General features: G+C 33.2%; 2 protein-coding genes across 18 annotated transcripts in view; both read right to left on the bottom strand.

The window, feature by feature from the left end:
- The window catches only part of LOC142345573 (putative G-protein coupled receptor No18), a 280,348-nt gene that overhangs the window by 11,793 nt on the left and 244,263 nt on the right, over positions 1-24,292 (bottom strand). The gene's annotated exons all lie outside the window — the stretch shown is intronic.
- Positions 1,268-24,292, bottom strand: part of LOC142345574 (neurocalcin homolog) — a 140,682-nt gene continuing 117,657 nt past the window's right edge. The window contains exons 1-4 of one of the 6 annotated variants that reach the window (XM_075397693.1): positions 6,132-6,799; positions 3,789-3,941; positions 2,328-2,516; positions 1,268-1,594 (exon numbers count right to left, since the gene is read on the bottom strand). In XM_075397693.1, the coding sequence (XP_075253808.1) occupies positions 1,358-1,594; positions 2,328-2,516; positions 3,789-3,935 (573 nt within the window). In that variant the 5' untranslated portion in view covers positions 3,936-3,941; positions 6,132-6,799 and the 3' untranslated portion in view covers positions 1,268-1,357. Of the gene's footprint in view, positions 1,595-2,327; positions 2,517-3,788; positions 4,004-6,131; positions 6,800-24,292 lie in introns of those variants that run through there. The other 5 variants (XM_075397694.1, XM_075397691.1, XM_075397695.1 and 2 more) reach the window with 5 other exon arrangements.

Below are 24,292 nucleotides of genomic sequence, written 5' to 3'. Positions count from 1 at the left end.
AGCAGTGGGCAACTTTGTTTAACTTTAACCGAAATCATTGTTGATTTCGAAACACAACCATCTGTAAACGGTACGTAACCGTTTATCCCAAAATCTTTCCCCCAAACCAATTTAGTAGTAATTTATATAGTCCATTTTATATTATCTGCAGAAATCTAATCTCAGAGTTTGATTTTTTGGATCTTTTCCCTTTGCACCCCCCCCCCCCGTTACAAAGCACGTGTCATTACATAATAATGTTTCAAATGAAAATTTTTATAATTAAAATGCACCCTCTATGCTGGGGGAACAAACAAAAAAGATTCAATTTTTGACTTTTAATGCCAAACTTTTCCGTTTTTCCTTTGCGTGTAAATTAACCAGCTACTCTCATTTATTCTCATATTTGCGCGATTAAACCCCACCTTTGTAAACTATTACAACACTATCGCTCTGACCTATACCGTACGACTGCACCAGAATACAGTCTTACTAAATAGTTGTCTCTCTTAAGCTTGACATAAAATCAGGAAAACATAACACCACACTATAGTTCTCGTCCTCCGAATTTAGTAGATTCCCCATCAGAGTCAATTAAAATCTCGAGCACAATTAAAACGATTATTTTTTAATATTTATTACGGGGCTCCATGTTAAAAGTTGAGACCCACTGTTCAGTCATTGTACCAGGCAAAACAATGGGATACAGATTAGATCTGTCTTCAGCACTGATTTGTAATCGGAATTAGACTTCACAGCACTGATTCTAAATTTCAGCTCTGAACGGCTAAATCTTATGGAGCCTATAGAAATAATGGTTAATTCAACATAACAACAATTTGAACTTTACTCGAGAGCAGAAGTTAATCTTGCAAGATCTAGAAAGATAATTGCAAAAAAATAATCTTGCAAGATCTTGCAAAACGGAGTTAACCTTGCAAGATCATTTTTTATACCTTCAATTGTTGAGAAGTGTTTTCTTTCTAGGAAAAGACGTAGGGTAAGATAGGACCTAGAACGGGGGGGGGGGGGGGTCTTTTGGCATTTTTGGGCGTTTCTTTACTTTTTTCGAGCCGATTTCTTCTTTTAAAAATGATAATCTTGCAAAAATTTTGCAGGGCGTGACATCGTCTTGCAGGATCTTGCAAGACAAACTTTGTTTCTGCATCGAGAATTGTGGACTTCTCTCTTTAGCATTTAAATTTAAAGTCGCGATTGTGTGGCTGGCCCTAAGATTACTTTCTGTTGTGTAATTATATAAACATCTTTTAATTACTACCATTGACCATAAACATGATAAATAAGTTAATTGACAAAAATAATAGTTCTTAACAATCACATCGAAATCACAAAATTGGGTTCACAGATATCGTTTTTTTCAACCCTGTCCTTCTAGAAATTTCAGCAGAGACGCGTCTGTTTTGGCACCCTCGTAAAACTCATCAAAGGTCAATCTGGCGTCCGAGTTTCGGTCCATGATTGCAAATATCTCACTCGCCCGTTCTTCTGGGCTCTTTCTGGGCTCGTCTGAAGTTGAGGCACTTGGGTCTACGTTGACCATTTTGTAAATTGCTGCTATCAATTCTGTCATTTCGTCTTTTGTGATAGATCCATCCTTTAGTGAAACGACTTTGCTTGCTTTCTATTTCATCAAATAATAAATAACTAACTAATAATGATATTATTACTAATTAATTACTATTATTATCGATCAAATGACAACAATTATTGGAATTTTGTCTCGTCGCGAATTTTTGTTGGATAATACGGTCATTAAACTGGCTTGAAACTGCTTCCGGACAGAGATCCCAGACGAAAGCCCTCTCTTATTAGACCCAATTACGCTCTTAATTGTTTCTATAATCAGACCTACTTGCCTTCGAAAATGCCTCTGATGAGACTCAAGTGTGCTCGAAATCTTGCGTCTTTTAACGTAATTTCGAGCTCAAAATTAACAAGTATGCGCTCGAGCGAGTCTGAACAGAAAGGTATTTCGGTCTGGGACCTTAGCCTGCGAGTCAAGGGCGACCAACGGAAACTATTGCAGTGTGAAAAGATTGTCACACAATTGAAAAATTTTTCTTCTTTTAAAATCTTACTTAACTTACAAATATTACAAAACTTATGCTTTGGGATTTTAGATTTTATAAACATTTTGAAAACTAATACCAAACCAATCGATACGCAGAAAAATTATCCTGAATTTTAATATTCTTTTTGTTCTGAAATAAAGCATTTTTCGCTTTTTCACAAAAAATTGACGCAGCTGGTGGTGATATCAAAACTTCAGTTTCCCAGCAAGCAAGCAAGCAAGAAAATTGGGTTCAAAATTGGGTAATCGATCATGCCTTGTTCAGATCGTACAATTCAAACGCCCACAGCAACTTCTCCTCCATAGTCCCTCTAGAAGTCACACTCATGGCAGTTAAAAACTCTCGGAAGTCGATATTCCCATCCCCATTTCTGTCGTAAGTTGTGAACACATGTTCCGCGAACTCTGTTGAGTCACCGTTCGGAAAGAAATTGGCATAAACTCTCTTTTTCAGTGATTCATTTAGTCAAGATTTAAAAAGTTAGTTATGTTATGAGTATCACTAAGTTGATGGCCCCGAACTCAGGCTGCTGAGTATGAACTAAAAAAAAACTCCGGGTAAAATGACATTTGATATAAGCATGGTGTCATTTTTGTTGACACAATTTTATACGTCTTGTTGACGAAAAAATTCATTTTAAATCTTGAATGTCTTATAAGTGACCCGAAAAAATCATAAAAAAACATATTTGTTCCTGCAGATATTGAAGTTTCGTTGCTGAAAATCTTATCTAGATCTTATCAAGACGCTTCAAAATTTGCTACGGTTTGTTATATATTACAGAGACGGAGAAAGTGCTTCTACTACAAATTCATTGCTTTTCGTAGTGCTGGTTTATACTGCTTGCCATATGTCATAGCGTGTTTGGCTGATTCACTTTGTCAAAATATACTACGGCAATGGCACAGTAGGATCGCATAATATATCACTAAAAATCTTTGAGTTTTATTTCGTACGTAGCACGGCTACAGTTCTCACGAGTGAATTATTCCAGTTTGATTTTTGCTCAAGACAAATTTCGTTAATAAATCTTGCATAATCGAGGCGTCATCAAAGAAGGAAAGTTGATATCTGTTGAGAAGTGTTCAGTTCCTGGGTTGACCAGTTTGCAGTTTCGAAGAAGCATGATAAGTTATAAATTTTCCTAACCAAAAAAGAGGCGAATAATTTCTAGAAAATTGAACTTCTCAATAATGTGAGACTAACAAAAAATGAGTAGAAATTAGACAACCTTATAAAAAGATGTGATAAATAGATCAAGATGATATTTTGGATTTGTGGGATGAAGAGATGCTCAAAACTTGCCCGCACATGTGCCCCAAAGCAGTGACATTTGATATTTGTTTGGCAACTCGCCGAGTTATTTCTGGATCAAGTAAATGAAAAAATATAGTAAAGAGGAACTTTTTCGCAAACAATAATAAAATCCTTGTATGTCGAACAGTTTAGTCATACTACTTCCGATATTATTTTTTAAGAAGCCAAAAAACTGGCTTATGCAAAAAAAAGTTTAAAAAGACGTTTTTCTCAAAAAAAACTTTAATTGTCGAGCTTTTAATTAATTTTCAAATAAGAAAAAAGCAGAAACCAAATATGCAAGTCTCTATTTTGAGCGTTAAAATTTTAATTCGAAGAATTTCTGTGTATAGCTTTGGGGTCAATGAATAAAATAAAAAGTATTAATTTTGCTTTAACATGACTAAATAAATACGAGACCTGGAACTCTGCCCTGTCCAGTTTTCCAGAGGGGCAATCTCTGAGGAATCCTTTGTACCATTCCTTGATTTCAGCACTCGTGTATCCTGTCTTGCTAGACAACTCCTTAATCTCTTTTGGTGCTAATTTGCTGTGATGTTTTCCCATTTTCGTCTAATCTCCCAGTGACACAAAACTTGATACAAGTTGACGAAGCTTTTTGTTAAATTGCAGAACTTCGATTAAGAATATTTGAATTCAGTTGATAAGAAAAAGAGACATGCTCAGAGTGAGATCATGGTGAAAATACAGAACTGAAAAGTTATGTTTCAGTACTGAATTATTTTTGAGTGGTTGCAAACTAAGCCAGTCGTAATTACAGAGTCACACCCAATTAGAGAGTTGATGCCTAATTGAGAGTTGATTTACACTTAGATGGAGAATTAACTTGTTCTGTTTTTGTTTCAAAGCCAATAACTAAAGTTGGGTTATAAGTTAAAAAAGCTGGAATTGAACAAAAACAATTTCGTATTACACATAAAGGGCTCACAGACGGAACAAATCTCAAGATTTTTACAAAATGACCCAAAATTGAAACTTAGTTTTTGAACTCATCCGAGAAGCTTACGACTAACACAGAAAATGGAAGTTGAAAATATTAAATAATTTTGAAGGATTTTTATTCAAAAAGTTTACATTATATTGAATTTTTAGGACTTCAGAGCTTTTAATATGATGGCGTTCTTCTATTATTCAAGAGATTTTTTTTTCGGCCTACCAATTGTTAAAAAACATGTTTTATCCAGAGAATAACCGAATGTATTACAAATATCTCAGTGAACTGGTTTTTTATTATAACATTAAAAGCAAGTTGCGGAAAGAGAAAAAATGCTGTACAAGATATATCCAGCACGATCCTAAACTGAGCCAGAGTAGAAGCAGTCTAAAATTTACGGTGATTCATTACTGAAATATTCGGACCGACATTCTAGGTTATTGAAAAAAATAGAGAGTGGGATTATTATTTAGCGTTATTATTTTTCAGCGAGACACCCGAGAGAAACCCACTAAGTGAAAGGGTGTTGAATATAATTTTTCTAATTAGTTCTGAAAAATTAGGACATTTTAAAACTTGTAGTTATGTTCACGACAAGGAACAGATTTGAAAATTTGATACGAGATAAATAATATTCAGAAATAAATTTTTGGCAAAAGATATTTTTCATTGAAACATAACCGGACTTGGATCTCAGAGCTTTTAAGCGCTGAACCAGCACAATTCAAGAGTAGAAACTTAAATCAGTTCTGAAACATTGTATCTCCAGAGTTTTTTAGGTTTCCTTATGCGCAGTATTTTTTTATTATCATTACATTGAGGTCAAATAGTTCACCCAGATTTGTATAGTCTGAATTTTTCATACCCCAAAATTAGGTCTGAGCAGAATTAAGTAATACTTTTTGTAGCTTATAACTGGTAATTACTACAGTAGTATACACACTATATATATACTTAAATTTTACTCAAAAGTCAGACTGGCCAGTGTAAATTGTGACATGGACAGATTCTGAACAGAGTCATGAACAGAGTCTGAACAGAGTACTGGGCATCCAAAAAAACATACCCGGCAGATTGCCGGAAAATAGCCGCCGTTGATTCCAATAAGCATGATTGGGATTGAAATAACAGAAGATATTGAAAAAAAAAAGATTTTTGTACAAAAACATTTTTTTAAGTCCTATTTATTTTGATGGCATTTCGTGGTTGAACATACTTCTGTTTTAGAGAGAGGCTACAGGAGCTACCATCAATAACAATAAGCATTAGAGATGGTAAATAAGACTTATAGGAACGACGTTCAAATAGCGGGCATCTAAAATTGGGCTTTATGGGTTTATCCCGTTTCTATTTCTGACTTCAATTTTTTAATACTGACTCTGTTCATTTTGAATTGCTTTGCTGAGCAACTGATGTTCAAAATCACTTTTAGCAGAATGAGAGAAGAGAGAAACTAGCCTAGAGAAGTCAAAAAGATTTCACGCAAAATGTTGAAAAGGCGGCAAAATGAGGTAAAGCGAAACATTTTTTTATTCGACGAAGTAAAAAAAAATAGGAGCGCTATAATAGCCGGCTGAGAAGATGAGGGCGGCTATTAAACAGAATGTGTTTAGACTGGTTCAGCGCTGATTTGCACTGCCACCAACCTCCGGTTACGCAGACTTGAAATAAATTATTTTAAAACTTTTAAATTTTTTTATCTTTCCAAAAATTAACACACTAATTTGTTTGATAAATTGTAAAAGAGTCAATTTAAATTTAGCGAATTTGATTTCATTGTCGCGAGTGTTAGCATTTTATCAGATTACAAGCTTTGTTTCACTGGAACTCAAAATAATTGCAAAGAAATGGAAATTCAAAATAGTAACAAAACTAGTTATAGTCAATAATGCTGTCTGTATTAATGCGAGATTTTAATAATTTATGGAATGCAAAACTGAAGATCGAAATGTCGCAATCAATATTTCAACATTTAATCAAAATTGTGAAAAATTACACAAATTTTTGTTGTGAAAATGGCTGAAAATGGGATTAAATTAGACAATTGACGCAAAAAAAATAAGCTTAAAAATTCGTAATTCAATTAGAAAATGTTCAACGTTAAACAGTAACGCAAATCCGAAAGAATTAAGACGTTATGACATAAATTAAACTTTCATCAATGTTTAGACTTTGCAAACTGAACTATAAAATGTAATAATATGGATTATATAACTTTGGTTTTGAACATAAATACTCAAAATTGGTTCTGGCATCGCATATAGAAAGAACTGGTGAAACTGTCGAGAAATTTGAGCAAATAGTTTGCAAGACTTGACCAAACAATTGTATCGAATTTTACAGTTCAAATCTAAAGTCGAACTTAAAATAAATATTTGTACGGGCTGATGAAGTTTCAGAAAGTTGTAGGTTTGTCTGTTACTGTTTGTTGATTAAAGCTGCCATGACAATTAGACTCAAAAGAAATTAGTAATATAATTTTTGCAAATTTGTAAGACCTTGCCCTGAAAACGGAGAGATTTCCACTTTATAATAATTACCTTTAGTCGACAAACGGACAAGTTTAAACGTAATAAAGAAGTATCAATGTTGGTTTTTACTAAGAACAACAATTTTCAAAAGATGTTTTGAAACGTTTAATATGCATCAGAGTTTATTTACCATTGGCGAGCTGCGACATTTAGGATAATCAGATCAACGTCCATAAAGAAAAATATCATTCTCGGAATGATCATCATTGACTAAGAGCGGTATCAGTAATAACAACATAACTAATTACATTTTCTTAAAAATATCGATTTTAATAATTCAACTACAAAGCTACATACGGAAATTTTCGGCCCATTGAAAATATTATTCAAGGCGTAAAAGATATTTGAAGATTATTAGTTTTTATTAATAGTTAAAACGAAAAAAATTATACTGTTTCTTGCTTCCTATTTCCCAAATTACTACGCCTACAGATTTTTGTAGATAAAATTACAAAAACTATTAAAACTCTCCGGAAAGAAGGGAAATGCTGAAAGTGACTAAAAAGCAACAATACTTGAGGCCAAAATGAAGAGACAGAATTGACAGAATAATCTGAAAATAAAGTGAAAAACGAAAGACAACAAAAAAGTCAGTTTGAACAAAAAGAGCAGTTTTTGGTTAAATTGGTGATTCACCATTCCCATTGATTCACTCTCATAATGGCCAAAAAGTGTGTTTGAGGGAAAACTGCTTGTTTTCTGCAAACAAAAATTATTTACCAAATAAAATTGTTAAAAGAAGGTTTTCAAGAAATTAGCTTTCAAAAACAATGAACATGCATATAAACAAAGATCTTCAATATTTTCTGGTAAAAACATTTGGGGGTAAAAAAAATAAGGTTACAAAATAAATAATTTTTTTGCAATCTGAAATTTTAAACAAAACTTATTCAGAAGTTGATAAGAATTTGTTTGAAAAAAGTGTTGTCAAAATTTTAAAAAGTTTTGTCACTTTAATTCTTCATAAGTGTTACTTTTTTGCTGGCTCCAATATTATCTTATTGAATTAATGTTATATCTTATCAACAAAAATCATATCTACATAACACCACAAAAAAGGCAAGCAAGTCGAATTTTTAGAGCTAAGAACGTTAATGTGATCAACGTACACTTCTTCATCGATTTTGCGAATGGCTGAAAAAGCATAAGAGGAAAAGTCTTTGAAAAGCATAGAGGTTTACGCGATCGCTTTTTCTAGGTTTTCTGGTCATTTTCCAGGAAAACTAGAGAAAGCGATTGCGTATCTAAAACTGCATTTTGTTGGGAGTCAAACAAAAATCTTAAAAACTGCTTCAAAATATCTTGTGAAGATAAATTATGTCATTGCTAAACTTTTGAAAATGGAATAATTTCGCCGACAGTAAAATCAAATTACGGCTGCGCTATTCAATTTTCTATATTACAAATTTTTTTATATGTATGAAATTTATCGGCTGTTGAAAAATGAAACGAATGATAAAACACAATCAAATTTGATAATAAGCCGAGCCTGCAGTGGTCTTGACCAAGCCTGCAATAGTCCCTAGATTAGTATTAGTACCGACTTATCTAACAACCGAAATTGAGCAGTTGTGAGTGGTTTAATAACGATCTGTGCACTTGCAGTAGCAGCACTAAGGTCTTAAGAATGATCTCTACGGTCTTGCCAAAAGCTCATTTGCAGTGTAACCAACATGGAAATTAGCGTATCTTTTTGAGATTTTCTTAAAGGTCCTTAAATTTTCGGATCTCTATCAGTCGTTTTTGAATACTAGACAAACTTGCGACACTGTTGTCATATTTTTATTAAAAAATGAAAACAGTTAAGATTATTTTCCTATCAATTTCATCAAGCAAAAAAATGTTGGTGCAAGTTTTTGCCGCCGTTCAATCTTGTGAAAAAATGGCAGTTTTCAGCCTTTAATATATGCTTCTTCTCTACAAATTTTCCTGGCGTACCTGAAATAAATTTATGGTCAAGATATCTTTGCCAAGAAATTTTATTTACAAATCTTAAAATGGAACCTTTTTTCTTGCATAGTTTTTGCTGAACAGTTATCCTCTATAATAAAGAACATAACAGCATCATTCAATATTTTTACGGAAAAGAAATCGTTGAAAAAGTTTCACGCGAAACAAATTAGGCTTGAATTTCATTTATTTTTCGATATCTGTGATCTCTAATTAGCTTTAACAATCTTCGGAAATTTCTAAATTTTATCATTATTGGAAGGAGGGTTCAAACAAGCCTTCATGTCTCGGTGAAATCTTAGCGCCGGATGTTTCCATAATAGTTTCATTCAAATGTCAAATTTTTTGCCAGCCCAGTCAAATCTTGAGTAAATTTAATCAAAGATATCGGCAGCAATTTGGGCAGACTTAATCATCAGAGTGCGACAATGGTATTGTTCATTTACTGTTAAATTATAAGGCGCAATATTTTAAAGTTTGTTAGGTATATTTATCTTTCGTTGAGGAACTTCAAATGAAATCTATCTGTTATCTAATGGGCAGGTTCTAGATTCTACCAGATTATGAGTGATTAAAACTGTTATCGTTGCAAATCAGTTTGGAAGACAGCAGTTGTCTAGAATGAGCGTAAGTTTTAATTTCACCAAAAATTACAAACTTTTATTAGAGATATTACAGCCAGCCCTCCTCTCCTCACAAAAAAAAGCAAAATAGATATATGAAAACCAAAAAAATGGAGATTTTGGATTTTGTAAACCAATGTCGAGTGAAACTTAATTACAATTTTTTTTCCATTTTCAAGCAAAAATGGCTTTTCTTTTCTCGAATTCTAATATAACAGGACAATCAGGACAAATATTCTACCCCCCTCCCCTCCTCCGAGATTTTCGTGCAAAGAGTGCAAAAGAGTTTGAGTATATTCTTTGGTAGCTTCTAAGTTGGGTTCCTTATAAAACATTGCAACCCATGTTTTAAAATTCTCCGCATTTTTTTGCAAAATTGGCAGAAAAAATTCCATACAGTTGGGAAAAAAACAATTTTGTTATGACAGTGACTCAGATTGTTTGCAGGAACTTCAGCAGTTAATTGACCGGGTAAAATCGACGGACAATGGGAAAAAATTTGCCGTCATTTTTGGACTGGTGGCCATAAGCGTTGTATGTTCTTTGGTAGCGAGTGGAACACATGGCTATGATGACGATGGCGAATCTTTTGGTCTATGGAAAGTGTGCCTAGAAGGCCTCTCCTGTGTAAAAACTAGTAAGATTGATAAAATGAACATTTCTGAACTTCAAAATTACAACATTCTCTTGCTTAGCAACCCGGGTCGAGATGTCAATTCCGTTTCAGCGCATTTTGATGTAAGAAATGCGCTGAATGCGTTGCAAATTTGTAAGAGAAACACTAATTGCGCACTTTCTTGATCGCATTTTTTTACAAAGTTTCAATGCTTCCATTTCAAAATTTCACCGCTTTTCAGCGCAGTTGCTACAAAATTTTTAGCATTTTTATCAGCTCAGATGGCCCATCTTTTTCTGATAGACTCTTACTTAATTTCACATCACATAATGTCAGCACATTTCCAATCAAAAATTTGCAGCATTTTTGAGCTGAAATTTTTGAAAATTCAACGCGTTTTAACGTATTTCTACGTATTTTTTAATTAAATTTCTCGAATTGGAAAGCAATTGCCAACTAATCAATTAAAATTCAATTTCTTTTTGGCGAGACTACTGTTATTTGCAATTACAAAAGTATATTTAAAAGATCGTATGACTTTGCGTTTGTCAAAAGAGAATCCTAAAAACTTCCAGGTTATCTTAAAGAATCGCAAATACGATCTTAGAACTCCTTGCCCCTTGCAAATATCACACTTTAAAAAGTTTGTTTTGAAATTGAGTCAAAACTTGTGGGTCGTTTCAGAAATCTCGAACGCAAATTGGTATCAGTGTCATTCTAATTGGAAAAACTTAGTGCTCCGTCAATTGCAGTACCAACAACTTAGTTGACTTTAGCAATATCGGTTTCAATCAAATCTGTTTTCCATGGATAGAACCTTTAAAAAACACGCTTGTTCTGTGAGCGGCTCAGAATTTTTCTTCATTCGCTTTTGAATACATGCAATGAGTCCCATTACCATATCTGAATTGCAGAAATCTTCGCAAGAGCAACAATAAAGGAATCTTTTGAGTTTTATTGCAACAGCTTCTCACATTTATTTGAGATATGTCAATATTGGAAATCAAAAACGAGAAATGTCAAAATAACGGTTTAAAATTACGAAACAAAACAATGTTATAGTTTTCTGACAACAAATTCTTTTCAAACACATGGGCACATTCACGAAAGATGTAGGAATTTTCATCAATTAATTTTGAGAGCGACAGAAAATGCTGTCATAACTTGAGCAATTTTTACAGAAACTGTTATGGAGCTACCACTCTATTTCATGCGCTGCAAGTTGAAGACAAAAATTGGCTGACTATGATTTAGATGCAAGAGAAAGAAAACTACACCTTTTCTTTGATGCATCTATTTTTGCTACATGCAAGTCCATCTACCAGAGAAGACTAAGCAAACAGTCTTACTACACTGCTAATAATATCATTTTTGTCTGGATTTTTGCGCAGCAAAAACAACCGGTCTATGGTACTAATCTTACTAATGAATCAACGAGTAGCCAAACTAAATATTAGAATCAAGCTTCAATAACCAACAGATTAACTTGATCATGTGACAGCAAGTGAAAATGAGCAGATTTTTCAACCAATTTTTTGCCTCGAAAAGAGTATTTGTTGAAAACAGTACATCGTCTCCCTATTTTTACAATCAACAGACTTTCAGTAAAAAAATTACTGACAACTTAATTTGATATAAAAGATTTGTCATAGTGAAAAATGTTGCTAGCTACTATCTATAATCTGGTCTTTCCATTGAATAAAAAAATGGAAACAACATCAATACGGCATAGAAGTCAGTGAATTTTCAAAATACATTTAATTTAATCAAATTGGTTAAAGGGAACAAATTCCAGTCAACCATCGAAGCTTTGAAACTTCACCACAAACTGGGCTCAGGATGCCAAAATTGTTTTCTCAACAAACAACTGGAAACAAAACGAATCTTGTATGTTAAAGGAAAGTTACCTTTGGCATCCAGTTCACTCATATCTTTCAAATGACCAATCCTTCTTCAAGAGAAAAAACATATTTTTGCTTAAAACTATATCAGCTGCTTCCATATAGATGCAGAAGTGTAGAACGAGTCCTGAAAGACAACGGCTCTATCTCTACCTACCTTTTTGTATTGCAAAAAATCCACTTAAAAATTTTCCTCACTCGAACACAGATACCCTTTTCAAGGCCTCATGCACTTTCACCGCACGCAGATCACAACTAGATACCCGTACAGTGACAACGATAAAAAATTTCTTCAGTGCCACAGAGGAGCTCTAACAGTGTTTGTAGGCCAAAACACCAAAAATTCCTTGAACTCAATCGATGATCTCCATTTTGTTAGCGCTCCGGAGCTACTGGTCCTCAGCGTCAAGAGAACACTCTTGATCATTACACACAAAGTTATGGCTGAAGTCGATGCCGTGATGAATTCTACGGATCAAAGAATTTTCGGGTTCAACTGCCCTACAGTTTGATGCAATGCACATTTGATTTCGACAAACACTACCAACATGAAAGACTGGGGGGATTTGTTCAACAATCCAACATGCATATTTGTCAAGAGATTGGTCCGAGAACATTTCTTTGCAATTATTAGAGAATTGGGATTTCCTTTCAGAATTGGGATAAACAAAAACTGAATCCATTTCAAAGTCGATATCATGGTGTTGATTCTAAGGGATATGAAATTGCGTGGAATGTGACATCTGCAAAGAGTAGACGACGCATTCTCTGGAGAAGGTGGAAACATTCGAGCAGACGAAGTCAAAAAGGCTTAAGGCACTTTTGTCCGCCTTGAACGTTTTTTTTGTTGATCAACCTTTGATGTCGCTTTGACTGGTTCGTCGCACAACATGTTGCCAATGAAATTTCAATAAATAAATCAATTATATACGGAATTTAAAATTATTAACAAACAGGTTAACAGATCAAATCCCTGAAAGATGTTTCCATAACAAAAGTCCTCTTTGGAATCTTGCAATAATCTTGTCACACTTTTCTAAATTAATTTTTGTCGACTCGGAATGAGTTCTTAACTCTAATTATAGGCTCGCCCAAATAACTGTTATTCATTTAGCAAAAAGCTCTAATCAGTTTAGCAGAAAAATGGGATCTATTCTGTGTCCCCCTAAGCCCACTAAGCTGGGGGTGGGGAAACAGAATAGATCCGAAAAATGAAGTTTTTGGTTTAAATTTAGTTTGAATGATTTGTTTGTGATTATAGACTTTCACGGAGACCACGAGGCCAGAATAAAATGGGCCAGGTTCTTCTTCATAGTGGACTACATTGTCGGAATTGGTGCATGCATTACAATTGGCGTTTGGATGTTATACGGCATCAAATATGCCAAAATAGCCATCGCAACTTCGACAGCTCATGGTTAGTTTTGTTTAAAAAAGTGTGAGTGAACAAAAAGATAAACATTGAATCAACATCAACTCTGTTTCGAAACTCTCCCCTTGTGTTTTTATGCCCCCTCCCATTTCCATATTATGTGTTGTTCTAAAGCACGGTAGTATGAAGAGTAATAGTACGTGCGCACACTGGTGGAGGGAGGGGGGGGGGGGTGGGTGATTCCGATTGGGTCCATTTTTTGTTTTCATGTTTTCATAAACTCGTGAGAAATATCTTATACATATTTTCCATAAATACTGGTTGTACAGCCTGTTAACTGGCGGGAATTTCCAAATCTAGCATTGAGATCATTAGGATGAATGAAAGTATGATGGTGATCTTAAACAGAACCAAGATCCTGCTTGTCTTGTCTTGGAAATATGAATCAAGTTTTGTTCTTGTTGCTGATAAACAAGACAAAAAAATAAGCTTCAGAGCACAAATTGTTTATGGTTTCTTGGTTTTAATACAAAGATCATTTATGATTTCTTTAAAATCATGCTAAGACCATAAATCATACTAAAACCAAACATGATTTCTTAGTACTCATAGAAAATCATATATGCTTATTCGACGTCTAACTGAACGGCCTTGTTCATGGTTCCTTGGCTTAAATGCAAAAATCAATTATGATATCTTTAAAATCATACAAAGTCATAAATGAAAAAATGGAAATCTTATAAAATCATACTAAGATATAGTCTATCATTGGTATGGTATCATATGTGATCTTAGGAGGAAGGAACTATATACTCAAATGGGTTTTTTTGTTCAGTCATCTTTGGGCAAGCGATATATTCATTGTAGAAAGTTGTGAGTGGTATCATTAGAAAGCACGTACATCCCAACATATGGATTTAAAAATATTTTTTCGATTTTCGTTTTTTACAGGGAGTTATCGAGGTTTAAAGTTTTGTAAATAATCAACAGTCTTATTCACATTTTCCATAATTTGACTAAAATTATGACCTAACTAAAATAATTGAAAATATGTTAATAGGGTGTTGTTGTTTTCATTAGAGATAGAAGAGCGTTGCTGAATTGTTTAATCGAAAGTTTTGCGGCATAAATTATTGACAAAATTTTGTAAAAGCAAACTTTTCCCGTCAAAAATGGCACAATAATAGCTTTTTCTGGTTCACTTTGTGTAAGTTTGTCAGAAGTAGAGACCTAGAGTCACTGAAACAGTCTCCGTATACTGCAGAAGAGAGCTGGTTAACTTTCGGTGCCCAATAAAAGTCTTCAAAGTCTTCTAGAATTGAAATTTTGTCGTTTTTTTGCTTTTGAAATTTTGAACCTAAAAAGTGATCTAACTCACAAACAATTGGTGCAAATGTGTGGTTTTTCGGGCGCGCGGCAAAATCAGAGATAGGTTTGATCTGTCATTGATTCTAACGATCAGAAAATTTTCAAATTTTATTTGGGCGCTGCCTTTATTTTTCAAAATGTTTTTGCTTTTTTTTGGTTTTTTTAGTGAAAATACTGACAGAGTCCTCAATTCACGTCTCAGTTTGCGACAGCTCCCAATTAACTGAAATTGAGGCCAAATGGTTGAAAGAAAATCAAATGATTTTTATGGTTTTGGCGATAAGTTTTAGTAAACTTTAACTGAACTCTTGTATTTTTTCTTACTTTTGCAGTCTGATTTTTAATTCTAACTGATCAAAGCTCAAAATGGGAGGTGTAAGTGAACCTATGCAATGCTTTTCGTTCTTATCTTATGCCTCTTATTACATTAAACATTTTTGCTTTAAGAAAACTTAATTGGCTTTTTGAACTTGTCATTTATTATCCCATTTTTGTCATTTTTAGCTTATTCTCAGTAAAAACAGGTCGATCTTTCTCTCATATAAGACACCAACTAATCTATGTGGCGTTTTTTTTTTAAATAACGGCTTGTTGGATCTGGTGGTACTAGGAGTTTTCATTAAAAAAATTTGGTGATTTTTGTGCATAATTTCCCATATTCGGTGTCTTTTTTATTTCAGTGTTAATTGTTACGTTACTGAAAGCTGCAATCGGAAAACGCTTAAAATACGCAACTCAACACACTTATTGTCTTTATGACTTATGATTTTAAAGGCTGCAACACCATTCGCTTGACATCTTTGTTGTTTTTTTGTCCTGTGTTTGTTGTTTTGTTATGTTGTTGTATGCCATATATCAGGCAATAGAGAGACTCAATGGCAAACTATAGATATGTAATTGAAATCAACAGCTGATATCAGTATATAGCTAATATAAAATAATTTTATTAAAAAAGTTTAAGTCTAAAAAACTTAAAAGCTCCTCAACTTTCCCCTCTTGTTGAACCATACAATAATCTTTCTATTCGTTAAACAATTTGAATGATGTCTTTAGTGCTCAATCAATATTTCTCAGGAGAACTTTTGGTTCCTCTTGTTGTCCTTCTTTTGAGATAGTTCTTTTACAAATGGAGGCGCAAGTTAAGATTTAATTTTTTTGGTGAATGTCTTATCATTTTAAAGGCCTAACTAACACCGTGGTTTTGTAAAAATGTTTGTGAAATTTTTAAAGTTCTGCTTGTGTTTGTTGTTATTTTGTAGGTTTATGACTTAATCTCAATAATAGCAGGCACAAAAAGTTGCAACATAAGTTGTCTATACGTTTATTTAAAGCTTACGATTGTTAAGATTTTTGAAATTATTTTTAAAGAAAAAAATTGATTTTTGAGCTCCTATCAATCTTATTCCAGTTAATTTGTCGCTTATTTTCTCAAAACAGATCAAGACAGATCCATTATCTAGCGAACCACAATTTGCTTTTAAAAACAGTTTTTTTCCTCAATTGGTCTTTGTTCATGGTAGTACCAGTTTCCATAAAAACATTCATAAAAATATTCGTGATTCTTTCATGTTTGCCCACTTTTTATGAATTTTGTTTTCTTTTCACAGTATCACTATAATGGAGGGGGGGGGGGGTTCTGATGGCATTTTAAAAAATGCAATTACAAAATTTTAGTATTGTTTTTAGTAAACAGCTTGATGTTTAATTGGCTGCGACACCGTTTTCATGCAAAATTTGAACTTTTTATTTTGGCCTTTATTTGTCTTTCTTTCGGTAGTCGTTTGACGTATCCTGGATAATGAAAGGTCTCAAACACTTTTTATGGAGTTATAAATGAATCTCTAATTGATTTCAGTCGATACATATAATTTTCAATTAGTTTGACATTAATTTTTTCAAATAAGGCTTTTTTTAAACTTTCCTGTTTGCTTTTTTCTTGTTGACCTGTTATCAAGTCGCAATGAGGAAAAATCCCATGTTTTTCTCTAATGAAGGGCAGGTTCATTTTTCTGTAGAATTGGTTTTATCTGATGCCAGATTTTCTCTTCTTCATTTAGTAGATTAAATAAGTTTAGATTCTCATTTAGATTCTTTCCTGTTTCTGAATATTTTTTTAGATTGCTATTTATTTCTATTTTAGTTGTTCTGCTTCTATTTGGCTCTTTGTGTGTGACTCTAGCGTACTCAGCCTTAGGAGACGGGACTTTTGGAATTGGGACGATTTTGCCTTGGATTGGAATTTTCCCAGCTCTACTGGGTACCTTGATGGCAATCTTTATCTTGAAAAATGGCGACAAAGATGAAGTTCTACAGCCGTGACTGGAAACTAGAAACTGTATCACATTTGCTCATTAGAACTATCTCATCAATGATATTTTTAAGGTATTATAAAGGTAAGCAAACTGATTGTCATTATCAACCCACCTTTAACCATGCCATATAAGAGAAAGAAATACATACACAGAAATATGAAAATAGGCATTTCATATTGCTCAGTACATTAATGTATTTATGATATAGACACAATAGATTTGTGGTCTTTGGCGATGTTGTGCTAAATACTGACCATAAAAATTTGCCGAAAAAATAAATGATTTGGTTTCATTCATTTTGTTTTCTCTGGTTTGAGAGTCTGTGCAGATAACGTAAGCTTTTGGCACCAAAATGCTAAAATGTTCATTCGGTACCCAGGTTTAGACCTCGACTTATGAAAAGACTTTATAATTCTAGTGGGGGGGTCTTTATTGACTATAAATACACAGTCCAGCACATAGTTAAAGTCCAGGTAAAGTCTTTTCATGTAGAATTTTCACATGATGAATTTTCATTGAAAATTTTCCAACGGAATACGGTTTTTAAATAAAGGTAAGCTAAATTAATTTACTCTCCACCTAGATTACTCTGTTATCATTGTTGTTTTAAAGTTTATCTTCGGAGTTTTAACATTACAAATAGTTTACATTATTTTATTAGCTTAACAAAATTGAATTAAAAACAAAAACAAAGCAAGCGGTTAGTTGACTAAGTTAAGTACGTGCCTATAACTGTCGGTTTTTTAAACTCGTTTTTACTTCAATTTTATTTTTTTTTTACATTTTATTTCAATTTTTTTAAAGATTCGTTTAGCTTGTTTACAACCAAATATAAATTAACAAACATAAAATGTAGTTTAATTTTTGTTTTTCAAGTCCCCAAACTTTTGCCTCGTCTGAATGGGTAAACACCTGTGGGATCACAAAAAGAAAGAAAAATACCTAAAACTGAATAATAATTTGATTTTTCATTTTTTTCATTTGCTTGTTCCATCATCAGTCTAGAGATGATCCGATTTAGTAAACTATGTAGTAAATATAAGAATTGAAGTAGTATGCGTTTAAATATTATATAAAAAGTACTTTCTCAAATGTAACCAAATAACCTTCACTTATAAAACTTTAATTTATTGAAGAGTGAATTCCACTGTGATATCTACTTAAGAGATAGGAAAATGAACGCCAATCCAATTAATGGCAAAACTTGTTTCGGTTACAAGGATTTCTTACAAAGATCAAATTGGATTTCATTGGATTTTCTAGCATTCTCAAGAAACTGAGTGTTGGTCTCATAAGTAACTAGTGAACTGGTAAAAAGTACGTGACAGCCCGAAACTCCAAGAAAATCTTTTCTGGGATCCTTGTATGCGACACAGAAAATTATATACGGTCTTTGTATGTAATCAAGGAAATATTTTATAATCATTGTATGAAATCGAGGAAATCGTAGTTGTTTCTTACAAGATGAGGAAAACCTAGCTGATCCCGGTATGACTTACAGTAGTCATACAAGGACCAACTACTCTTTCTTTCTAGCACAGGCACAAGAGCCTCTTATGATATCTTCGATGTTCTACAAGAATCAAACATCTTTACATTGCAAAAAACACGTTTGCTCCATTATATATACTCAGCAAATCTTTGTTTTTTGCATGTATTTTTCGCACATGTATTAAAATCAGGAGAATAAGCGAGCGCAAAAAAGTGCGATATGCTCTTTTTGGAAACATAGGTAGCCAGTTTTCGCATTTTCTAGTGCTTGAATACTAGCGACAAGTGTAACTGTCTCTAATCCTCTGATCTCGTTGCCGGCGCTAATGTAATGCTTTGATTTTGGAGGATTAGTCACCAATTTTTGCATTGCTACTGTCGTTGCTGCTGGATTTAGCGACGAAGGAACGGCAATTTAGGTGGTGACTTTCGCATTGTCGCTGATTTTGGCAAGTTTGCTAAATTTTACAATATATGTTTTTGATTTGTCGAAATTTTATTGAGGTAAATTGTGAATTAAATCCTGTTTTTCCTTAGATGAATTCTTCATGTGTAGGGTTTTCTTGATTACAAGCATTGATCTTACTACGAAATACGTTAAGATTTGAATGGCATATATGATCCTATTATGATCCTATATATGATCCAATATGTGATCCTACATGTATGATCATAAATGATCCTTTCATGAAACCTTCCTGTGAATTGGCAACCCGGGCTAGCTTTAATAGTATTTGGCTGAAACAGTTATTTAAACCAAGTTTGATTTAGTTATTGACTTTTGAGGTGTAAACAAAGAAATTAGAGGCCAAATTTGAATAACTAAATTGTGATAATACGACATTACAAATAATGGGTCATTCCCACATAGTTGTAGAAATAATATTGAAATTCAAAAAATGTTTACCCTAATTCTGACAGGAAATAACTTCGGTTTAGGATAAAATAATTATTAAGTCAGGAATTCGGATATTCAAACAAATAGTTGAAATTTATCTATTATTGATTGCTTATCCGCAATAATGATTACTTATTGACTCATTTTCCAGATGTAGAAACTGATAATCACCTACGTTATAATTAGACAACTTGATTTACCCGGTTATGAACTCAAAAACTGAAAGTTGACAACTGAAGCCGCTAAAAACTACCAAAAATGGTGGTGAAACTGCTGGTTTTTCTGGCTATTGGGATGGTGGTCAACAGTGTTTTGTGTGCATTGTTAGCCAATGGTACTGGTGGATATCAAATTGGCTCTTTTCGTTCTTATGGTTTATGGAGAGCGTGTTTAGATGGTGTTTGTGGCAAATATGGTAACGACAACAATAATAAATAATAATAATTTGTTTTGACCAATTGCATCAATTTAACAAGCTAAAGGTAGACCCATATGTAAGAACAAAATTATACATCTTACGATAATTAGTGAATCGAAAGTTTCATAAACTAAAGATAAAGCCGAGAGACGTTCTCTAAAAATTGAGCATTTATTTATGGACATTTTTTCAAAAAATAATACAATAAAAAGAGAAACCAGTTAATCCGGATTTTTTAACGGTTTAAGATCTCTTTATTAGTCTTACCAAAGTTATTATCGTGTAAAAACGGACAAGATTGTATTAAATCTTATAAGATAATAGTTCAGCTCTCCGAATTAAAAATTCATCGGATCTTATAGGATACTTATCAGAAATTGCATGATAATTTCCCCATGGGATAGTTTCCTTTAATGTAAAAGCGATGGGGAAAAATACTTTTCAAAAGAAAATTAATAGAGTTATTGCAACTTCAGCATGAAAATATGCAACAAGAAAGACAATTAGGATCATTAATAGAATAGTATGAATTTGATTATTTCAAAAATTCGATTATTGTCATGGCATGTAATAATTAACCTCTTGGTTATATCATAAGTGTACATGTCTTCAGAAAAATTATCTGACGAAACCGAGGCCTCTAAAAATTTACATTGTTTAAGACCTTATAAAACAATTTCAAGTGTAATAAAATTTATGCTGCTGCTTGTAACGTAATAGAAAGCAAATTTTCTGGCCTCTTTTGAAGAACATACTTTGTCGAACAACAGTGCGGGATTACAATCAACATTGTAATTTCAATTTATTTGAGAAGCACTATTTTTTATCGATTAAAATTTTACAACGCTGAATTTTTCATCGTGTAGGAACATCCAAAATTTTTATTGTGTAAAACCTGACAAAAGGTTTTTAATAGTTTGTCCCGAAATGCATTATTTAATTAGCGCTAATTTAGAAACATTGTCGGGAATTTTGCCGCAAAAATTGTTAGACCTAACACGTGGTTACATTATTATTAAATCCCTGCAAGAAAATTTTAGTTTTTGTAGTTTTAAATTTTGGTGGCAATTTAAAATAGGCTAAAAGTCGAATTAATTGTTGGAGTTAAAATTCAATTAGATAGTGACATTTGTTTTATTTAAACATAAAAACCATTTACTAAAGCACCAGGACATTTGTAGAAACCATTTGCAAACCATTTCTGAAAACTAGACTTGAAGAATTTATTTTTTGGTGGAAAAATTGAAATTGACTCCAAAAAATGCAGTGAAAATTTATATTTATGCCTTTATCTTAATGGTATATCAATATCTCTTTCTGGTTTTAAGATGGTTCCTTATAACGAATAAATTATACCAGAGAAAATTGAAACAGGAAAAATTGAGCTTTCGAGATCAGGTTTTTTTACAATTAGGTAGCAGTCAGAGACACTCAAAATAATTGATTATCTTTTAGGACAACAAAAAATTATCTTCTAAACTTTTAGGACAACAAAATATCAGTGAATTTTTTTGCACATTGTCACAAATATTTGGAGGTTATAACCGCGAAATGTTAAATTGCAACATTTGGCACACTTGCTCACTTTTTGTCCTTCATTTTTTTTATTGTTGCAAATGCGTTAAACCTGACCCCAACTTACGAGCGGATAGTTTTCTAAGGAAAAAAATACAAAAATCTAAAAAAAAATCAACAATTCGTGTAGAATGATTGAAAAAATCACTAAGTTATGAAAGTCGGCGCAATCAAGCTAAGAAAACAAGAATAAACATTGAGCGATTTTTGTTTAATTAATGTGCATCATAGATTTTGAAGTCAAGTTTGGAGACTAATTAAAATCGTTCTTATTTTTCTTGCAATTTTTTTAAATCGTAATTAAGCAATATCATAAAACTTTTTTTTCTCAAGAACTTTATTCATTTGAAACAAACATTTATCTATGTTTTGCCTGACAATTTGTCTATAGAAACACTTCAATTTTTTCTCGTTATTTTTTGTTCAGATTTTCATGGCAACAGTTCTTTCAAGACACTACTATTGTTTGCGAGGACATTTTACGTGTTGGACTATATGGCGGCATTCACAGCTTGTTTCATCCTGATGGCATCTTTTTTATTTGGCAATTTCTTCACCCTATTAGCCGTTTGCGCCTCTGCACTTAACGGTTAGTATTAGTTGAAAAGCGCCCAACAACTGGTTAAAAAATAAATGACCTGAATAAAATGAGTTCATATGCTTGGAGAGCCTTAACAAATTGCAAAAAGAATTCTTGAAAAGCACGACGAACAACCCCCAAACAAGCACCAAGCAAACCCCCGAACGAGTGTAAAGAAAAGCAGCAAACATTTATCTATAAACCTGAAATTATGTTTTTCACTTTATATTTACTTTAAATTATACGTTTGCCACATAATCTGAGGGAATTGATCGAAATGGATGACTTTTAACTATCATCTACTTTCACTTTAGATTCTCGAATATTAATATTAAACTGTTCTTATGGTGCCAAGACGCTCAATATTTGGGATAATTTTAGTGGTTTCTGGTCGACGAACTGCAAAAAAAAATTGAATGAAAACTTCTTTTTTGCTGTTTCGTCAAAAATAACTATTATTTCAATTTTTATTCAAAAAATGTGAAACTTTATCGGGTTGAGTCGTTTACAGTGAATGCCAATTAGAACAACAAGAAAATACCAAAATTACTCACAAGAGCAACAGGGAAGTTGGGACAGTTGAATACTATTGTATTGCACAAAAAAACTGTACAAGCATTCGGAAGATTTTTTAAGTTTTCTTGTGCTTTGCGCTTTTATTACTAACCTACTCAAAATTTCTAGTTTATATTAGGAAAAGTCAAAGTTCCCGCTTTTCCAACTAAAATAAAGAAAAAAAATTCACAATTCCGGCCTTCCTGTGGAGATCATCGAAAAAAATGGCATTCCAGGCTTCGTACCAAGTTTACCAGGGAAAAATAAGATTCCCAGGTTTCTTACAGAGATTACCGGGACAATATAAGATTCCCGGGTTTCCCGGCAGGGTTTCCGGCATTCAAATCATTGGGAAAGGCCTAGAGTGACGTTTTCCAATTTAAATTTCTCGACAAGATAACCAGGACTTTTTTCGGATCTTAACAGGATGACTGGGATATTTTTGGGAAAAACCCATTCATCGTTCTCAAAGGGAATCAAAAATGTGGACATATTTTGTTTTTTTTTCAGCACTCTTTCTCATCCTGGCAAACTTGTACCAGACACTGGCATATGTTTCTTTGACTGGAGATGGAACCATGGGCTATAGTGTCATCATTCCTTGGGTTGGGGTTATACCTGCTGTACTTGGGGTTGTATTGTCCGTCTTGGTCAAAATGAAAATGAGAACTGTCCAATGAAAGTTTGACCGTACCGAACTCCAAGTGTAAATCAGTACTGGGCAATTTAAATGCAAGTCTCCCATGTAAAATAATTTGCTAACTTTCTCGCTTAAAATTTGCTTCTTTCAAGCGTAATAAGAACAACCATCTAGAAAGAGGTAGGTAGGTGGTTCGATCCCCGTACGGAACTTTATTTTCGCACTTGGCTTAGACTTGCCAAGTCTTGCCCAAGCCTGACAAGTCTTAAATGTGTTATGATCATAGCTCTGAATTAGTACTGATAACTGGACTTGGAAATAGACTTGACAGTACTGATATTGACATGGCGTTAAGTACGGGATCAACTTTTGTCAGATGTACCTGCTCTCTAGTGTTCCGGGCGATATCTAAATTGGCTGGCACAGGGTTAGCCGACAACCAGGAAAGAGAGTTTAGTTCGGCAACCCGGCCGCACATCAATTGTAATGGCTTGACAAACTAGCTATATTTTAGCCAATCTGATTTGTCGACCAATCAGAATAAAGAGTCGACTAAACATATTGAAATATTTAATTTTTTCCTGGATTTTTTCCTATAAAAATATTTGACTTTTTCCTGGTCGGCTAAACCCCATGTTGGTCAGTAATTTTAGCACCACTAATACAGCTGCCTCTTTGATACAACCTAAATTAACAGTTTTTTGTTGTTGTTATTTTATGTTAAAAAATTTAAATTTTTTGATTTGCCAATTCTTGTGCCTAGATTTAGAATCGTAGTGAGCACATTTAAAAAAACATTAGAGAGTACCCGAGTGCAATGAAACTTGACACATCTTAACAAGTCTTGAATCATCCTAGTAAACTTTTTCAGATCACAAGCAATCTCCTAAGCAATTTTGCCAAGTTCCTTTTAATTAATTATTTCTTAGAGCACACACGTAAATTTTGACAAAATCCTAACAATATGAGTCAAGAAAAATTCTTGATCAGTCATGGCTAATGAGAAAAATATTTTCTGGAGCAAAAAGGAGAGAACAGACATTTTTCGTCAAATGATTCCAGCATTATTTCAGTACGGTGTAACTCAAGCACAGTCGAAAAAAAAACCTGACAGACAAACCAAACGAGAAATCAATAAT

The sequence above is a fragment of the Convolutriloba macropyga genome, chromosome 9 (assembly GCF_964194025.1).
Source record: "Convolutriloba macropyga chromosome 9, txConMacr16.3, whole genome shotgun sequence".
NCBI lineage: Eukaryota > Metazoa > Xenacoelomorpha > Acoela > Convolutidae > Convolutriloba > Convolutriloba macropyga.
The sequence above is the reverse complement of the archived record's forward strand: the minus strand, read 5'-3'. Positions and strand labels throughout refer to the sequence as shown.